This window comes from Vicugna pacos, chromosome X (assembly GCF_048564905.1).
Source record: "Vicugna pacos chromosome X, VicPac4, whole genome shotgun sequence".
Taxonomy (NCBI): domain Eukaryota; kingdom Metazoa; phylum Chordata; class Mammalia; order Artiodactyla; family Camelidae; genus Vicugna; species Vicugna pacos.
The window spans coordinates 86,824,809-86,844,050 of NC_133023.1; the positions used below are offsets into that span (position 1 = coordinate 86,824,809).

General features: G+C 41.0%; 1 protein-coding gene across 1 annotated transcript in view; it reads right to left on the reverse strand.

Moving 5' to 3' along the window:
* Nucleotides 1–19,242, reverse strand: part of TENM1 (teneurin transmembrane protein 1) — a 706,272-nt gene that overhangs the window by 108,568 nt on the left and 578,462 nt on the right. The window contains exon 22 of the mRNA XM_072956695.1: nucleotides 6,307–6,450. Coding sequence (XP_072812796.1) covers nucleotides 6,307–6,450 — 144 coding nt within the window. The remainder of the gene's footprint in view (nucleotides 1–6,306; nucleotides 6,451–19,242) is intronic.

The following is a 19,242-nucleotide window of genomic DNA, read 5'->3' on the forward strand; positions in this document are numbered from 1 at the left end:
TGGGCGATCTCATCCGTTCTCACGGCTTTAACTCCTACCTCACTATGCTGAAACTTTCTCCTGTCCAGAGGTCTCACCTGATATGCAATTTCCTACTAGATCTCTTTACTTGGATGCCCCCAGAGTACCTCAAACTCAACAAGTTTAAAACTGAACTCATTATTTTTCTGCATTCCTTACGAAACCCTGCCCTTCCTCCTGTGTTCCCTACTGATCTTATGAGTGGTATCAACATGCGTGTATTTACCCAAGTTGGAAATGTGGGCACCACTGTTGCTCTTCTTTTCCTCATTCTCTAAATCGAATTCATTACTAAACCCTCATTGAGCCTGCCTCCTATAATATGTTGAACCAGTTTCATGGTCTCCATTTCTACTACCACTTTAGTTCAGTTTTTCTTAACTTTTTGGTCTCCTGGTCTCTATGCATACTCATCTTCAATCCATTATCCACACCCCTGCTGTAGAGATTTTTCCAACCTCTGGCTTTATACCTTCCAATACCTGATGGGATAAGGGGCATGTTCCTTATTATTAAGGCGTACGAAGTCCTTCAAGATTTGCCTCTTGCCTCCTTCCTCAGTCTCCCTTCTCATTGCCCTCTCATTTGTATCCTGAGATTCAGCTACAGCAAACTATGTACAATTCCTTTCACGTGCTTTCACTCCGCTCTGCTTTTGTAGTTATCTAGTCCCTCTAGATATGAATGCCCTCCTCATCTTGCTTGCTTGGGGAACTCTTACCTATCCTCCCAACCTCAGCTCAGTTCTTCCCCAATGCCCTGTCCAGGCAGAATTAGTGACTCCTTCCTCTGTGTGCGCATAGTGTGTTTCCATAGCTCTACTGGAACACTTGCCACATTGTATATAATACAGTTTCTATTACTTCTGTATCTTCCCCATTAGAACATGAGCTCCTTGAAGGCAGACTCTCTGTCTTACTCCTTTCTGCATTTTTGTGCCAATCCCTGTGGCCAAGTCATTAGAAATGCTCAGTAAATGTTGAAAATAGGCTCCAAGTCTCTCGTTTCCTTGTCCAAATCCCAATGATTTTGCAAACCTGCTGAGCCTGGGCAGAAAACCCAAGGAACAAGAACTGCTGTGCTAAACAGCTCATCTGCCCAGAATGAGCCAGGGCAGGTAAAACATCCACGTGGTGAGAAGGCATGCTAACGTGTCAGGCTGAAGGAACTGACAGCAAATGAATGAATGCAGCTATTTTTTCTCCCATGACCCCTGCTATCTATCTCCTCCGACTGCCTGTTACTGTCCCTAAACATTTCCTGAAATGTCTTCCTCGGTTTTCTTCCGACTGTGTCCCACATTCCTACAACAGAAACTACTGATCACTCTGAAATAGGAACATTGCTGGCAAGAATAAGTAAGAGAGTAAAACATGTACAAAATCATGGTACCAAATATACGCTTGGAAGAGACCTCCCACTAAACAGAAATCCCACGCTCCTATAGCCTTTGGATTTCAAATCTAAAGTAATTTTACTTTCCCTCCCAAAGTGATTTCTGACTATTTTTTCAACATATGACCTGCAGGAGCAGCTACGAACTTATGTCCTAACAAACTAGTCTTTTACTGAAGGGCCATGAGATAGAGATCTTGAGGCACACTACTTTCTTATTAATTTTATTAATAACTTTATTAGGCAGTAAAGAAATTCCTTAAGATTTAGAATAGTTAATTAAGTCAGATTAAAAGGACAAAATTTCATTTCCCAAAAAACACTTAATTGCAGTGTGATCAATATCGCAATTTAAATGAACTTGGAGAAAGTGAATGAGAACTGGCATGACAGTTGCACCACATCACTGAAAAGAAATCTCCTGATGATCACTTAACTGAATATCCTACCAATGAGACTATGATATGTTCTCTAATAAATGAGGAAACCAACTGTTTAGCATGTCAGTATTTCAGCAATGCACTACAGGTTATATCATTCAAAAATATTTCCAATTATTGGCTTGGAAATACCAGATTTGCTATTAACATCTATTTTCACAGATAGATCTCCATTTTTTTTATATCAATATAACGGTATAGTTAACAATTACCTTCAAAATGACATGTTATTACCAGGCTCCTGGCAATTTAAAAACTAAAGATGGCTATTCTAAAGCATTCTTCTAAGCCTGCAATTCTAAAACTCCCCTTTTCTATTAGAAAGCCCAGCACTCCATCAAAGAAGAAGAATGATTAAAGGAAATAAAACATAAGGCAATGTACTTTCTGATTACATCTCAACAATTGATGTCTTGCTTTCATGCAAGGTACTAAAGTGCCTGTGTACTGAAATTACCATTCCTGCTTAAAGCTGAAGCAATCAAAACAAAAATGGGCAAACCCCTTTTGTATTGCCCTGCAAAAATAGATCATTTTGAAGGGTGTTTTTGTTGTTTCAAGAATCTGTTTAACCTTCCATTACATAGAACCAGGGCATACCATCTAGCGACAATGATTTAACACCAATTCTTCAGCAAAAGGTTGCTTTGAAAATATTTTGTTTATGTTCCTGGAAATCTTGATCAATTACTGCTGCCTCCCTTCCAGTTTATTCTGCCACACATGCTCATTTTGAAAACAATCAAATGATCCTGAGACTACACACATTATTTATGAAGGCCAACTTCTTGCTGAGGAGGGTGGGGTGGGGTCTTGTTTACAGTCAACAAACCCCACCAGCAGGGCCCTACTGCACATTTTCGTCCCCAGGTTTTCCTTTTCTCTGCCCCAAAGCCAAGTCTGTTGTGTAATGTTAAGCACACTTTTAAACACACTACTCATACCCTCCTGCTACCTTGCTTAGAACTTCTTTTGAAGCTTATAAATAAGTTTGAAATAGAAATTCCCCTTGGAAGCCAGTGGGTGGTGCTTTATGCTGATTTCAAAGAAGAAACCATTTTTCAGGCTTATGAACAACAAGGGACACCATACATATTTCTCTTAGGACTTAACTGAGAGAATATAAACACAAACTGGGAGACACGCCAGTGTGATCAATGGAAATTTACTTCCCCTCCCAGTAAAACCATTTGCTGACAAACTACTGGCCTATCTTGCAGGCTAAGTTAAAGGAAATTCTTTATCCATTTCAGATGGATGACGATACCCAATTAGAACCCTGATTGTTCTTTCTAATAATTTTAAACACTCAGCTGGCAGGGCACACTAGGGGATATGTTTGATATAAAAATATACTATAACAAATAGCTTAGCTCTTTAATAGATGATTCATGTACACATTTTCATTTGTCATAATTTTAAAGAACTGATTTATCTTAAAAGGAATAAATATGTACTCACGGTAATCACCAAAAAGATGTACTGTGAAGGAATAACATTGAAAAAAAACAAGTTTCTGGGTTTTTTTTTTTAATCTCAGTGAAAGCAGGAGCCATCTCTACATATCAGGCATAATATTTGGAAACAATGCTCCACAACCAATGGTTAATTGTCAGGTAAATATAACTGCTGCAACTGAAATGACAAATGGTCTGAAAACATTGCCTACTAGAAACTACCCGCTGCATAATGATTCTGGAGCCAAAGAAAAACTGAAGAATTGAATGGCAGCAGACATCCCATCTAATTACAGGTGTCTTTTTAACCAGTGAGAGGAAATTGGGGGAAGACAGATTCTTGTTTCTAATCTGCTATATGTCTCAGATCAAAAAAGCGGGGTGCCTGAAGAGTTAGCTTCTTCTGCCTTAATCAGTCAGAAAAGACTTATCTGACCTGAGGGGAAAAAAAGCATTGCTTTCTAATTGGTCCTCTCAACGCTGCTCCTTCACACTTATCATTCCTGCTACTAGAAGGCTGCCTTTGCGGGTGGGATTTAGACTTCGTAAATGTCCCAAGCGAGGTGTTCGTGTCCAAGGGCAGGCTGAAAGGCAGTGGCAGAGTTGGCTTCAGATCTGTTTCCTGTCAAGTCTGAGCAGTTCTTGGTTAGAACTACAATGTGCCTACAAATGAGATGATAAAATGCACAACTCTTCCTTTTTAAAGCTCTATCTCAACTAAGGTTTCTTTCTCATAATAAAATTCTCAGAAAGAGTCAGGAAGTAGATTTAGTGGGGTTGGGGTGAGCACAAGAGACCTTTTGGGGTGATAAAAATACTCTAAAACTGTGTGGTGGTGATGGTTGCAGAACTCTATAATTTATAAAAATCACTGAAGTGTACACTTAAAATGGGTGAATTTTATGGTGTATAAATTATACTTCAATAAAGCTAAAAAGATTCTTAGAAATAACTTGGTACCTATTACCTAAAAAAGAATTACTGGTGAATTAGGGTGGAAAGAACACATTTGTGGAAATTAGGGTCCCCCAAAGCCAACTTTCTGAATGGCTCCCCTCTGTTTTGAATTTTTAAGCCTGGTAAAGCAAACGGTAAGAGGATATAAGATGGGGTACACACAGCTGGGGGCTAGCTCGATTGAGGTCATTTCCACTTTGTGTTTAATGTCAATGACAGGCATTTGAAAGAGACAATCCATACAAGCCAATAAAAGTGAGTGGAAAAGAAATGGCTGCTTAAAATGTCAAACTCTTTCAAATCAAAACAAAAAACCTAATAATTTAATAAGTGGCATCTGCCCTTTCGTTTTTGTACTTTTAAAACTGTGATTCTCCTTTTGACAACAGAAAAAAAAGTTGACATTTCGTATCTGTGCCTGAATTTTGCTCTTAAAAAAACAAACAGTTGGAAATGGAATTTAGAATCTCCTTTGAAAGGGAAGAAGGAGGTGTAAAGGGGGCAGACTGCAACAGACTCCTGCACCTTCAGGGTCCCATGCTAGGACTATGGGAAGCGGTCTCATTCTCTGCTGGGAGCAAACCCAGTCAAAATTTCCCAGCCTCTGTGGCTGGTTGGCTTGGCTGATTCAACTCTGGTGCAAATGAATAAGCCCACAAGTGTGGTTATGAAATGGATCTCAGCCTTGCTCAGTTCACGGCCTCACAAGATACCCGGTCCTTAGCCAGCTGTTTCACAAAGGTAAGATGCATACAAGGAGAGTCAGGTGGAAGGATGTAGCTGCCTCAATACATTCACATCCCCAGTCTTGGAGAAATAACCCAAAGTACACATTCCACTCAAGGCTGGTCAGAATCTGCCTCTTAGAGGAAAAGAAATATGATTTCACAGTGAAAACATAACAGTTCAAATGATGCTGGATGGAAACGCCAATGATTGGTTTCCCAGCAAGAGGAGGTGACGGAACTTAGATGAAGCATTTATACAACCAGGGTGGCAAAATCAGTTTGTCTGAGAGAAGGAAGCATGGGCTCAAGGGCCACCTGTGGTCCTAATCTATTTAACATTTAAATTACAAACTAGGAGAACGTGATAGCAGGAAAAGCGGTCCAAAAGGAGTGTCCTGATTCTCACTGTTTTTTCATCTTTTCCTAAGTCCAGGAATTAGGCGGCTTGAAAGTAAGTGAAGTCCAGGGCTGGACTCTTTCCCCAGATTCTTTCACTTCTTCTCCTGTGACCCTCCTACCTCTTTTCCTCTTTTACCCATTACTGACCCTTTACTCTGTCCCTGGCTTCTTACTGCGTATTCTGACATTTATGTGGATGAACAACTGGTGTAGAGAAAGAGCACACAGTTCGAGCCACTTACTAACTGTGAGCCACAGGGGAAAGTCACATGACTCTCTAAGCCTCAGATTCTTGATCTTTTCAATGGGGTTAAGGCCACACTGCGGGGTTGTGTTTAAAATAGGACAGAGTTCACTAAAGTCCTTTGAAAACTGGATCACATAGATAAGTCATTAATTCTAAGGTGTAAGGCTTCCCATTTTCACATCTCTGGAATAAGTATGTATCTTGCAATCAGTGCATGTCATAGTTTAACCGGCAACATTTTCCATAAAATAATGGTGTACTTATAATTGATGATCTGTTAGATCGCATGAAATATGGCGATTATTATTCCACTTTTTAAAAGTTGGTTACAATGTCAGATAGACTGGTTAATCACTAGAGATAGAGCAATAACGGTAGATGATTCTTAAAACCCAGTTTTATATAATTTTGTGACATGTGACAAAGAAGTCTCACTCTACTAGCACTGATTTGAAATCAGATCATTGCTTTTGAAAAGAAATATAATGCGGTCATCTCTGAGTGGTGGACTTAGAAGTAATTTTTTTCCTGGCACTTTTCCAAATTTTATGCAATGACTATGTAATACACACACACACACACACACACAACACACACACACACACACACACACGTACAGCATTAGGAAAATAGTATTAATAAATATTTTAAAATGTGCTTACCACTTTGAGGATTCAAAATATGATGCTTGTTCAATGACCAGCCTCCTAGGTTAGAAGCATCCATCTCAAAACCTTGTAAGATAACTGTCCTTTTCTCCCAGAGAATAAAGTCAGGGCACATTTCATATTCATATCCCACAGACACTGCAAACGAAGAGTTAATAACACGTTAGAAAATTTTAAGAGATTTGCTTCATTTTTGCATTGGTTGGCAATTCTGTGGATAATGCATTTGCTACTGAATTCTGACTGGGGTTGAAATCTGACTGCAAATGCCTTTCACCGGCCCTACTGCAGCAGAGCACCTAGCCCAGCATTGGGCACCCCAAGGCGGCCGGTCAGTGCATACTGGGTAAATACATGAAAAAGTGAGCTACTGACGCTGTCATTGGGTATGCACCAGATATTCATGGACATTAAGCTGGAGTATGGGCTTTGGAGTAGGAGGTGTGTTGTAAAACTGAAGAAATAAGCTCTGTGAAGGTTTAAGCTGTGGTGACAGAATTTCTTTCTTTACCTTGGTAGGAGAAACGCAGGGAGGGATGGTTTCTGATGTCTCCAGAGTGCAAAACGCACTTAGGAAGCTGGCTTCAGAGTACTGGGTCACTTATACAACAACTGACTACACATGAGGCAGATAAAAATCGATTCTACCAATTTATATTTGCTCCCGTGCTAACTGGCCTTTGGTTTGCCGAGAAGTCTGAGTTTGCTTAGAGTGCTGCCTGCGCTGCGGGTGTCAATTCCACTCTGTGCACAAGAGATTTTGGTTTCGGCGTGTAGCTAACCAATGGGACATCACCCAGCATTCTGGCTTCAACTCTGACGAAGCACAGATGTTGTGCATAAAACTGGGAACCCCGGTATGCCTCTAAAATGGGAAGTGCGAAATGTGACAGCTTGGGTGCCTCGGCTCTACTGAAATATGTAGAACTCAAGTATACCAAGTCTCAGTCATTTTCTCAGCTGGTAAGCCTGCTTACCTGTTAGAACCCCAGAGTTCTGCTTCTTGAATTTAAAACACTTTCTGTCCTCAGTATGTTCCAAGCCTGAGAGTACTGGCTCATTACACTGCAGACCCCCTTTCTGGCAGCTGAAAATATCCCTTGCTGGTCGTCTGCCATTGCTTTCGAGTACCTGCCTCTACCTGACTCTTCAGGTGCCCCTGGAGAACTCATTCCTTTTTCCTTTTGTCATCTGGTTATGAAAACTGGTAATGAAAATGTGTGCTTAAACAATGCCAGCAAAATAGGCCCTAAGAGGAAAAATTCAAGCAGACGAGTCTGGGATTTTGGCATTAGGTGAAGGGAAAAGATGGTAATTTTAGTTCAACAGATTTGTGTGTGCGTGTGTGCGTATGTGCGTGTGCGTGTGTGTGAGCACATGCACAGATAAGCCAAAAAGTCTTCATGATTATGAATATACAACTCGCTAATTTGGGGGATCATCTGTGGCCAATTTTAAACCACAAGGTGACTTCTTTTTGTCCCCTGCACCATCAAAGCTTTAATAGGGATCAGGACTGTCTTCACTGGTGTGTGACCTGTGTAGCCGCACAGGGGCCCATGCTTAGAAGGGCCCCCCTACTTGGCTTAATCCTCTGCTGTCACTGTCTTGAAATCCTTAGTACGTTTTTAACAAGAGGCTAGGTATTTTCATTTAACACCGGGCCCTGCAAATTATGTAGCTGGTCCTAATGGGGATGCCCTTCTACCCTGGCATCAGCTGGTGAAGACTCATGGAATGCAAACTCATTTTAGTATTAGCCCTAACCAAGTGTTATTAGCAAGGGAGATTAATGGGGAGTGGGAAAGACTCATCATAAAATGGAAATGATTTCTAAAGGGAAATTAGTTTGGGATCATCTGTGTCAATGCTGTTCTCTATTAAGAGGGATAGAAACACAGAATTTCAGTGATAAAAAACCATCTCAAAGGTAATTTAGTTCGGGTTACAGGTGTGGCACAAATCATTGCTGTCTACAATCTCCTTGCTATATCTTATCATGGCCCCAGAGCTTGCTAAAACAACTCTGGCATAGTGGACAGAGTTGGTTTTAGACCTAGTCAGAAAAAACTTAAATTCTTAGGTCTGCCATTAACTAGCTGTGTGGTCGCAGGCAAATGATCTCCCATCTCTGGGAGTCACGCTCTTCATCGGTAACAAAGGAGGGAGATGAGGATGGACCAGAATTCATGGTTCTTAGACCCTTTTGGGTCGGGGAATCTTTTGTTATGAATTTGATAAAAGTCATGGATCTTCCACCTAGAAAAATGCATATGCACACAAAATTCTGTATACAATTCTAGTGGGTCCACTGACCTCCTAAAGTCTGACCTCAAATCAAAGACTGCAGTACTAGATAATTCTTATAATCCTCCTCCAGCATTTTCACTCTATGATTCTGAAGTGCATTCTTTCAAGATTGTAATTGATCAGTTCAAATCGGGGACTCAAACCCCAAAGCCAAAGAGAGCACTGTATCTCATGTTAGAAAAATGCAGGGGTGAGAGAGCACAGTGAGGGCTACATTGGTGTGTAGAGTAACACAGTTTTGCTTCTCTTGCCAACATTTAAAAGTCTTGGTTAATGAATAATCACAATGATAATGATGATAAGTTCCCTTCAAGCTGTCATCTCCTCCTCTACCACTGTCAGGGTCTGTCCTTCGTATATTTTAAGCCCGGTGTGCTCCCCTAGAATCTCTTTTCCAGAAGGTGATTGTGCACTTTTGCAAATAAGTAGTGTGCCCTGGTGACCTCCGACGCATTTGGTGCCTGCTCTCCCCCTCTCAGTAACAGTTAAAGATCCTCCCAACTCTGGCAGGAAATGCTTATATAAAGTATCAATTGAAGAGTTCTCAGTGCAGTGGCAATGAGACAGCCTCTTCACCTCCTCATATCTGCTCTCTGAGTTGCTCTCTAGCCCGCAACAAAAAAGTGCACTGGCTGCAAACCCCACAATTATATTACTTTTTTTCCCTAGTCATAGCAAATAGCAACAAGGCAGCCACTTAGTAAGTTCCCTCTAATTTTTATTACATTTATTTTCTCCTGAGAAAGCTCTATGAGCTAATAAAGTTATAATTTATACTTAAGACTTGTCCAAAATTCCAGCTGACTTTAATGAGAATGGCTGTGTGTTGGGGTATTTTTGTACGTGGCTCCTTGTTCAGAGTAACAAGGCAAGGTTTCTTCCTGACAGCAGCACACTGTAACAGAATCCTGGAACTTGCAGTCGGTTTATGAGAAGGCAGACGTTTCACCCCACAGAGTCAAGCTGCTCTCCAAATGCACAAGGAACTGGCAAATACAGTGGCAACCAACCCTAGACGTCCTCTCATGGAAGCAGACTATAATGCATGGAAGCCTACTCTTTTTCATATAATTAAATATGGGGAAGAAAGGGCTACTCAGGGGCTGGCGCTGAGAATGCTGAGCCCTGACAGTACACTCTGCCTGGTACTGTGACAGCTGAGGCTCAGTTAAATAAGCAGAGTGGACCCACTACCATTTCCCAGGCAGCCTGTTATCTATCACATCTGATCATCAGCACAGCATGGTGGAGGCCACGGATTCAGCCTCTGGCACTGTGGAGTGGGGTCGGGAAGAACAGTGTAATGAGAAGGAAAAAAATTATTCATCAACATTTCAGAGGCGCTATAGAAGACAGACTAGTCTGGCAATGAGTGGGGATTGGGGGGCGGGGCGGGACTACACTTCCCAGGGGCTGGTATCACGGTCCCATGCTGCTGCAGTGGAAGGCAGCTGAGAAAAAGCCATTAATATGGCAGAATCCTTTCTTCGAACCATGTGACTGCCTCTCTTGTGACACCCTTAGTTCCTCTGGATTTCTGTCTTCCTGTAGTCTCTCCCTCACCTCTACACAGAGATATGAATGGGGTGTTCCTTAACCAAGAGTCACTGATTGTGACAATAGGCTTGCTACTTTTGTAGAGGACTCTGTCCTCTGGTCACAGGATTTGCACCTCTGACTTCACTGTTAGTCATCTTGCAAATCTGACACTGGCCTATAAGGAAGCCTTTGTTATATTCAAAGCCATTTGACATTAGAAAAACAGTAACTGAATCAGAGCAGCAGCATTAGTAAGATGTGGGGACTAAGAAAGCGGAGAGCCACAGCACCCCTGACATGCAATTTAGTGACTGTGACACTCATCTGTAAGGTCCTGGGCAGGAGGCTGACGTTAAATTGCCAAGGTAAAGATGCCATGTGATGAAGCTGGTGTGCAAAGTATGACAAGATTGAGCAGCTGATTTTCAACAGCTTCAGGCTAAGGCTTCAGAATTCATAATGGCTGCATTTATGAAGGCAATATGTAATTAAAAGTAGTCTGATAGTCAGTGTGAGAAATTTACGTTACCTTCCTGAGCTCGAGGAACATCTAAAAATAATTTCATCACATTTAAAAGGTAACTAACAACAAGATCAAAACCTTCTTACCCAAAAGAAATCATTAAATAGAACAAGGAATAGTTCCCATTCTTTTAAAATACTAGATTACTGTAAAAGAACAACAATAAAAGACAAGAGACAGAATGAACCAAATGCAGGCCAAGGCGACGACAGACCGAGGCTACACCGGTGAAATGCTATCTGCTGAGAACAGGGACCTGCCCCCAGAACTTCTACTTTTTCCTATTCTCTAGTGATTTTTCATTGGATGGGATGACCCCAGAGGCTCCTCAGTTTGACACACCACTCAGTGGCCTGAAATGCTTTGTTTACCTATCTGTTATTCCTGGCTTAGTAAGAATGTCAGAATCAGGTGATGAATTTTTACAAGTGCCTTTTCAGCACTCACGGAGATATTCACATAGTTTTCTCTTTTAATCTATTAAGGTTGTAAATTCTAGGAACAGATTCCTTAATGCTGAACCATCTTTGAGGTCCTAAAATACACTCTACAGTACTTGGTTATGATGTATTATCTTTTTAATGAATCACTGGATATGATTTGGTAAAATTTTCCTTAGGATTGGTACCTTGTCAGTGTACAAAAATAACCTTACCGGTTTAAATATGATAGCACGAAAAACAACATAGTAGTTGGATGGAGAGAAAGTACATCTAGGAAAGGTCAAAAGCATCTAGGAGGTCCTATACACCATAACCTAATATTGTGAATTTGTTTTCTGGCTGCTTTGCCTGAGCCTAGCTACATAAAAGCGAACCTGGAACCTGGAACCTACGTACCACAGAAGGCAGGGTGATGTGCTGGCTCACACGCACATTCACGGGTGCCTTTGTGGACCTGGGCACTGCCCTCCTGCCCCTTAGCAAGTCCACCATCCTATTACATAGGCCAGGCTAAGGGGTCAGCCTTAGCCTCTGTCCTTATTCGTTTGTTTGTTTAGTCATTCAACAAATATGCCACATTTAATGAGTCCCTCCTGTTGTCAGGCACTGAGGATAGTAGAATGAACGAGGCAGCAGTCCTCGCAGTGGAGCTCACATTCTAGTGAGAGGAACAAATATGAAACAAAACAGCGCGCACACACACACACACACACATTGTGATAAATGTTATGATGGGAAAGTACAGGGTATTATGTATGAGACAGTGTATCAAGGGAATTTCAGTTGGAACTGGAAGGCAAAGAAAAAGCCTCTTCATGCAGAAGGGATTTATCTCATGAAGTACAGGGAAGAACATTCTAGGGAGAGAGAGTGGCATGTGTGCAACACTTCGAGGCTTCATATCTTTGGGAGACTGAAAGAAGGTCAGGGTGGCTAGAGAGTTGGTGTCTTTCTAGTGCATCAAAAACACATGAAGAACAACCCTTCCCCTGCCCCCATCCCCCCCAATACAGAAGAAAACAGAAGATGACCACCTTCTAGCAGTATTTAGGCATTTTTCTTTGGGGGGATTTAGGAAACAGATTCACCTTGAAACTGGACTGGTTATCCTTTGAAACAACGTGATTGATTAAAGGGGATGCGATATTGCAATGGAAAGAAACGTGCTGGTTATTTAATGACTCAGCAAACCTTTGCTGAGCAGCTCTATGTACCAGGCAGGTGATTTGCTAAGCACTGCAGATACAGTGGATATTACACTGGGCAGCACAATTTGTCATGTCAGAGAGGCTGTACCCTGAAGGGTTACCTATCTTTTGGAACTTTCATCCATGGTCTCCTTAAAATAATATCACCTTACATTTGCATAACACCTAACAGTTAAAAACGTTTTTGTGTATATTACCTAATTTGAAGATTTACAAAACTCGTAAGAAAGATATGTTTACTCCCATTTGATAGATGAGATGATAGACACAGAGGTGAAGTGACTAGTCCAAGGTCATCCAGCTAGCAGTAAAAGGTAGAACTGAAGCTCAAACCCAGTGACTTCTTAGCAAGTGCTTTTTTCTTCTACGCCAGCTATTAAGGGAAAGACCCATGATTCAGAAGTGCCAAATAAATAACCTTTTATTTGCTCTGAATTTAAGAGATAACGATCGGAAGCTAGGGATAGCGTTGAAGTAGAAGCTTTGTGGATCCTGATTGGCCCCAAACAGTATCCAGTTACACTGTTGCTTACAGCATCCCCTTGAAAGGGGATCCTGGTTTGAATGATAAATTATGTGGTCACTGAATGTTAAAGAGATATCACCGTAATGTGCTGAGATGGCTTGGTAGAGGAGATTGGGAGGCAAGAATCGTCATAAATGCTGACTTGGAAAATAAGTCATACGGTTTGGTAAATCATTTAATTTTTCTGTCTCTTGGCTATATTATCTTACTAATGGCTGTCAAATTCTTATGCCTGAAAGTCATTTAATTGTGATCCAAAATACATGTGGAGAGATACAAAACATACACTCATGTATAAGTGAAACAAAGTTTTCTAAAACAATACCCTCTAAATAGCTTTACATTATGGTATTTTCTATTCTGTTCTGTTCTAGTCTGGTCTAGTCTATTCATATATGTTTTGTTCCATTCCATTCCATTAAAAAAATACTGGTTGATTTACCAAATGGATTTCACAATCTACTACCGGGTGTGACCAGCAGTTTGAAATGGGCACAGACCACTTGCTTACCAGAGTATCAATCAAGGGTCATTTAAAAACCCTGGTAAGCTCTAGGTACTCTTTGGAGGTCCTCATCTCACATTTTATCAGAAATATTAAAGTGGATACAACCTACACCCCATATCCAACATTAAACATATTTCATACTAAGTGTGAAAATTGAGTTGGAGTTGACAAGCTGACATAACGCTCCATTTTGCAGACATTTATCTGAACAATTTGTTAATGTTGATTTTCTGGTTTTCTTTGCATCTTTTGGTGCCAATACCTTTATTTTTCAGGTTGCAAACATTTTCACAGGTCCTTGAAAACCTCATATCCTTGGTGCTGTGCCTATAAAGCTGAATGAATAAAACAGCCCTGCCCTCAGTTAATGATTACGAATTCCTGAGTGGAGAGAAATGATGAAAGATTATTATCTCTGCTAGCTTCTTTGGCAGAAAGCCACTGGGGCGTTGAATTGGGTACTCGGTAAGGTGGGTTGGTCCCTTCAGTGAAGAGAGGCAGCAGTGAAAGGCACACAGAACTCAGGAATGGGAGACCCAGGTTTGAATCCCTGCTCTGGGAAGGTCTTTCATCACTTGCTCTGTCTGAACCTCAGTTTCCCACTCTATAAAACGAAGATCATATTAATCGTGCCATGCCTACCAGGCAGGAATGTTATAAGGATTAAAAGGAGAAAATGCATGTGAAAGTACTTTGCAAATTGTAAAGCACTACCCATTTATTATTAAAATATTCAGTGGATGCTATTTTTGTGGCTGCCCAGCCTGCCTAGGTTTTACTGAAGGGAAATTTATGAACACTAGAGCATCGTTCTCGGGGATGTTTTGTGTGCACAAAGCAACCGTAGCTTAGCACCTATTACCATTAATGTTCCCCTGTTTCTCTCTAACACAATTTAGACAGACTCCTTTGCGTCGTGAACCTTTGGGAAGTCTAGTTCTCCCTGAAACACCACTCTTTCTTGCCAAACTACTGTACTAAATAATTATGCAATTGTTGTTACCAATAACCTTGAAGAAAAATAGAATTGTTTATAGCAGTGCTACTAAAGGCGGATGGCTGATTTCCTGAACTTCTAGGACTCCAAACCGCTGCAATTTAATTTAATTAAAATGAAGACCAAGCAGAATGCATTATTACGTATTGATAATGTATGCAGATACAGGCGGACATAGGGAATTATTCTGACAAAATTCATATAGTGGATGCAGATCAGAGCCCCTGAACAAGCCAGTTTGTCAAATTAAATAAACCGTCTCTAGAACTTTAACGGCACTGTGAACGTAAAAATAATGATTTTTTTTTACATTGTTTTGCAAGCAGCAGAGTTGGGAAAGAAACTAAATAATATACAATGATTTCTAGACATCATACCTTATTTACAGCCAGAGAATAAAGTACCAAGGCCAAATTATTTCAAATGCTCACATGGAGTTTTTAGCAGGGGAATCTTGTCTGTGTATCAGACAACAAAATCTTTAAGCCGGATGAACTGGTGATTGTGGTTTTCGTACAGTAACCCTGGGGGTGATTTTACTCTTCTTCCACTTGATCAATATTGTACTTGGATTAATCAATCTTATCAGCTGCCATTGATACTTCTCCAAGGAATTAGTTCACACAACCTCCGCTGGTAATTTATTCACTCTAGTATTATCCCTCCAGTTGCAAAATCTGTTTCATTACAAAAACTGGAGGGATACGCTAGGATCTCAAGCATTCCTTTTCTCATTTTGCCTGTCTCTCAACAATCTATTCTTCTTTTGTGACACTCTGGCCCTTAGAGATCACACCAATTTCCCACAGCTGAGCCATGTGGGAAACAAGAGCCCCACATTTCAAAGTAAGTGAGCATTTCACCTCAGATATTCACCATCACTTCACATTCAGCTTGTTTAAATCTGACCTCTTTCTCCATCACTCAGAAACGAGGGGGACAGAGGTTCATATTTAAGTGGCGAGGGAAGGAGGAAGAGTGGGAGACTTTTCTAGCCATAGTTTTAACCAAAATCCTAGCTATCACTGGGACCGTATGAAGATTGGTCAAGGTTTGTTTCCTATTGCGGTTGTAACAAATTACAACAAACTTAAAGGCTTCAATCAAGACAGATTTATCATCTTATAGACTCTTCTGAAAAAGGTCTCATTGAGCTAAAATCAAGGGGTCAGGAGGCTGAGTTCCTTCTGATGGGTCTAAAGGGGAATCCATTTCCTTGTCTTTTCCAGCTTCTAGAGGCCACCCACATCCCTTGGTCCTTGGCCCCCTTCTTTCATCATCAAAGCCAGCAATACTGCATCTTGCTGTGTCTTTCTTCTGTAATTAGAGTTCTATTTTCCTCTAACTCTGACCTCTCCTTCTGCCTCCTTCTTCCACTTTTAAGGACCCTTGTGATGACATGAGGCCCACCGAGATAATCTAGGATAATTATCCCATCGCAAGGTCAGCTGATTAGCATATCTAATTCTATTTCAAACCTTAATTATCTTTGGCCGTGTAATATAGTATATTTACATCTTTGGGAGGTAATGGCTATTATTCTGTCTACCAAAAGGCTATACTAGAATTTCTAGTATATTTCAAGCAAATCTGAAAAGTATCATATATATAGTACCACTGTTAATATCCGGTACACAATTTAGTCTGGTCTCATATCAGTTAGGTGATTATAAAATATGGCCAGGAGTACAACTAAATGTTTTATTCTTTGTTTGTTTAGAGTCAATCACATCTATTAAGGTATGAGCTCAGTGGTAATATAGTTGATCCCTCTGCCTCCATCCGTTTATCACCTGAACTATTTATTGTCTGTTATATTCTTAAGGCACTCACAATCCATCTTCAGAGAAGTAGATTCTCCAACTTCATTCTACCACCTGTTCTAATGCTCTACTACCGTCAAGAAAATTCTCTTAGTCTCTGTGGAGCTGGAAATGGAGATGAGGTAGTAAATAAAATCCCTTTAACCATGATTAAATTATCAGGAACATTTTCTACAAGGTAAATAATCCATATTCCATCTTAGGTACCACACTTGAAATTAGTTTGGCTGTTTTCCTTGGGATCCTTGCCAATCTTCTTTCTCTGCCTTAAAAAAATATGTCCCTTAAGTGCACATAAAACATCACGAGGGACTTTTTCCCCTCTCCCTTGGATATTTCTGAATGAGTCAATTGTCTCTTGCTTTTATTACTATTATGAGCCTTAAAAAGGAACCAACAATATATATTTCAGCATTTTAGTTAAGGCCATTTTATAGTCAGAATGCTTGTGGAAGTTTTGACTAGGAACACCAGTAGAAACAGCAAGTAAACTAACATCCATAGGCAAACAATAAGGACGAAGTCGTCATCACTTGTGTGTATCCTAGAACATTTTGACCTTCTTTTTGTCTTAGTTGTTATATTCAGTCATTCATGGATATCTTAGAAACTAAGCCATTAAGAGTGCTTAACTACAAGACGGAGGAAAATTTTAGAATCTTTAGCACTGGAGGTATTTAAAAGGAAGAGGTGTAACAAATTTTTATGCATAAAGTGAGGTGGATAAAATGGTGCGGTCACTGTGGAAAACAGTTTGGTAGCTCCTCAACAAGTCACACAGAATACCATATGACCCAACAATTTTACTACTATGTATAGTCTGCAAAGAATTGAGAACAGCTATTCAAACAAATACTTGGATACAAATGTTAACAGCAGCACTATTCACAATAGCCAAAAGGCAGAAACAACCCAAATGTCCACCAGCTGATGAGTGGACAAACAAAATGTGGTATATTCATGCAATGGAATATTATTCAGTCATAAAAAGGAACAAAGAACCGATATATGCTAACATGGATGACCTTTGAAAACATTATGCCAATTGAAAGAAGTCAGATACAAAAGACCACATATTACGTGATTGTATTTGTTTGAAATATCCAGAATAGGTACATCCGTAGAGACAGAAAGGAGATTGGTGGCTGTGCGCCTGGAGGAGAGGGAGAAGTAGAGAGTGACTGCTAGTATGTTTAGGACTACTTTGTGGGGTGGTGATGAGAATGTTCTGGAATTAAATATTGGTGATGATTGTACAACCTTGTCATAATACTAAAATCCACTGAATTTGTACACTTTAAATGGGTGAACTTTTTGGTATGTGAACTATATCTCAATAAAACTTTTTTTTTTTAAAGTAAGGTTAACCTGCATTTATGTGAACCCTAGCAAGAAATAACTGCCAGATATGGTCTTGGTTAGCTGTTTACCAGAGTAAATAGCTAAGTATCACAACTTAAGGAAAACGTAAAAAAAAGAAAAAGAAAAACAAACCAACAAAAACCAAGAAGCTAACTATCTGGCAGGGGCTCTGAGGAAGGCTATAAAGAATTGGAAAACAAAGCCCTAAGGAGGAACGTTAGAGGAATTTTAGATGATTCTAGTGAAGCAAAGGCTTTAGTGTCATATCCTGGAGAGGGGCACATGAGGCCTTGAGTATGCATCAGTCAGGGTCCCAGCAGGGGTCAGATGTCACACTCAGGTGTTCAGAGCAAAGAGTTGACTGGACTATTTACAGAGGTGTGAACAGGGTAAAGGGACTTGACAAAAGTCATGACCCACCCAGGAACGGGCAACACTGGGGAGCTGTCTGGGCTTGCAGAGAGGGGTCCAGGGGGAGCGGAGAGAGCTTGGGGATTTGGAGGAGGCACTACCCAAACAGGAGCTGCCATCTTCTAGTGTAGTCACTGCTGGAACTGCAGTGAAGCAGGGAGAGGGATAAACCCCCTGACCTTTTTCTCCTTCCACCCTGCAGCCTCCTGATGGTGCCATCCATTGACCAAATCAAAAGGGAAGCCAGAGACTGAAGGAGTCCAGGCATTGTAGTCTATAGATGCCAGTCTTTCAGCACACACAGAAGGGCAGAGAAGAGACTGTGTGTGTGTCTGCGTGTGTCAGGGATGGCAAATAGAGAATTACTAACACAGAGTGCCTATCTGTTAACCCCACAGCTCCCTTCTTAGAGACACTGAGGCAACAAATACCCACAGAGGCCCCACGCTTTATACCTTGTGATCCTAATATGCTAATCACAGGGAAACTGACAAAACCTATACCAGCGACCAACATTTGTTGAGTGCTTGCCATGTATGAAGCACTCACTCATCTCATTTAACCCTCATATCACAGTAACCTGTGATTAATATTCTCTTCATGACACCCATTTTATAGATGGAGAAACTGTGGCATTTGGAGATTGATTTAACCAGTGTGGCATAGCTAGTAAGTAGAGAAGGGATGATTTGAACCCAGGGAGGATGTCTGGCCCCAGAGGCGTTCTCTTCATTCTGCTCACTGGACTAGGGACTGAGCAGGACTCTACGGGCTGGCCAGCGACCTTGTTGGTAGTTAGCCTAATGGGAGAGCTCTGCCTTCACAGCTGTTTTCTACTACATGGTGACTGGTGACACAATCTGATATTCTAAGAGGACTCTGAATGCAAATCACCAGACTGTGGAGTTTGCAAGAGCTGAGAGAAAATGAGGGTAGTTCTATGGCAGGAGAAGTGGTGAGCTCAGTCATCGGTATGGCTGAGTCACCACAGTGGGAGCAGTGGACTCTTGCTGCAGAGGGGGGACAACTAGAGCTTAGCTGATGGACTGGATGCCAATCTAGGACTGCAGCGCGTCCCGAGCAAGGCTGCAGTTTGGCGAGAGCTGCCTGTGAGGCTGCTGATGCCTTTTCTTGTTCTTTCTTACTTTCCCGTGTCTTTATAATAACTCCCCACTAACTGAGGAAGTCTGAAACACTCCATGGTCCTTGCATTCTAATGAAGTCCAACAGAGATGGGTTAATTATTTACATATGTGAGGGTCTCTTGGGCAAAGAAGAGT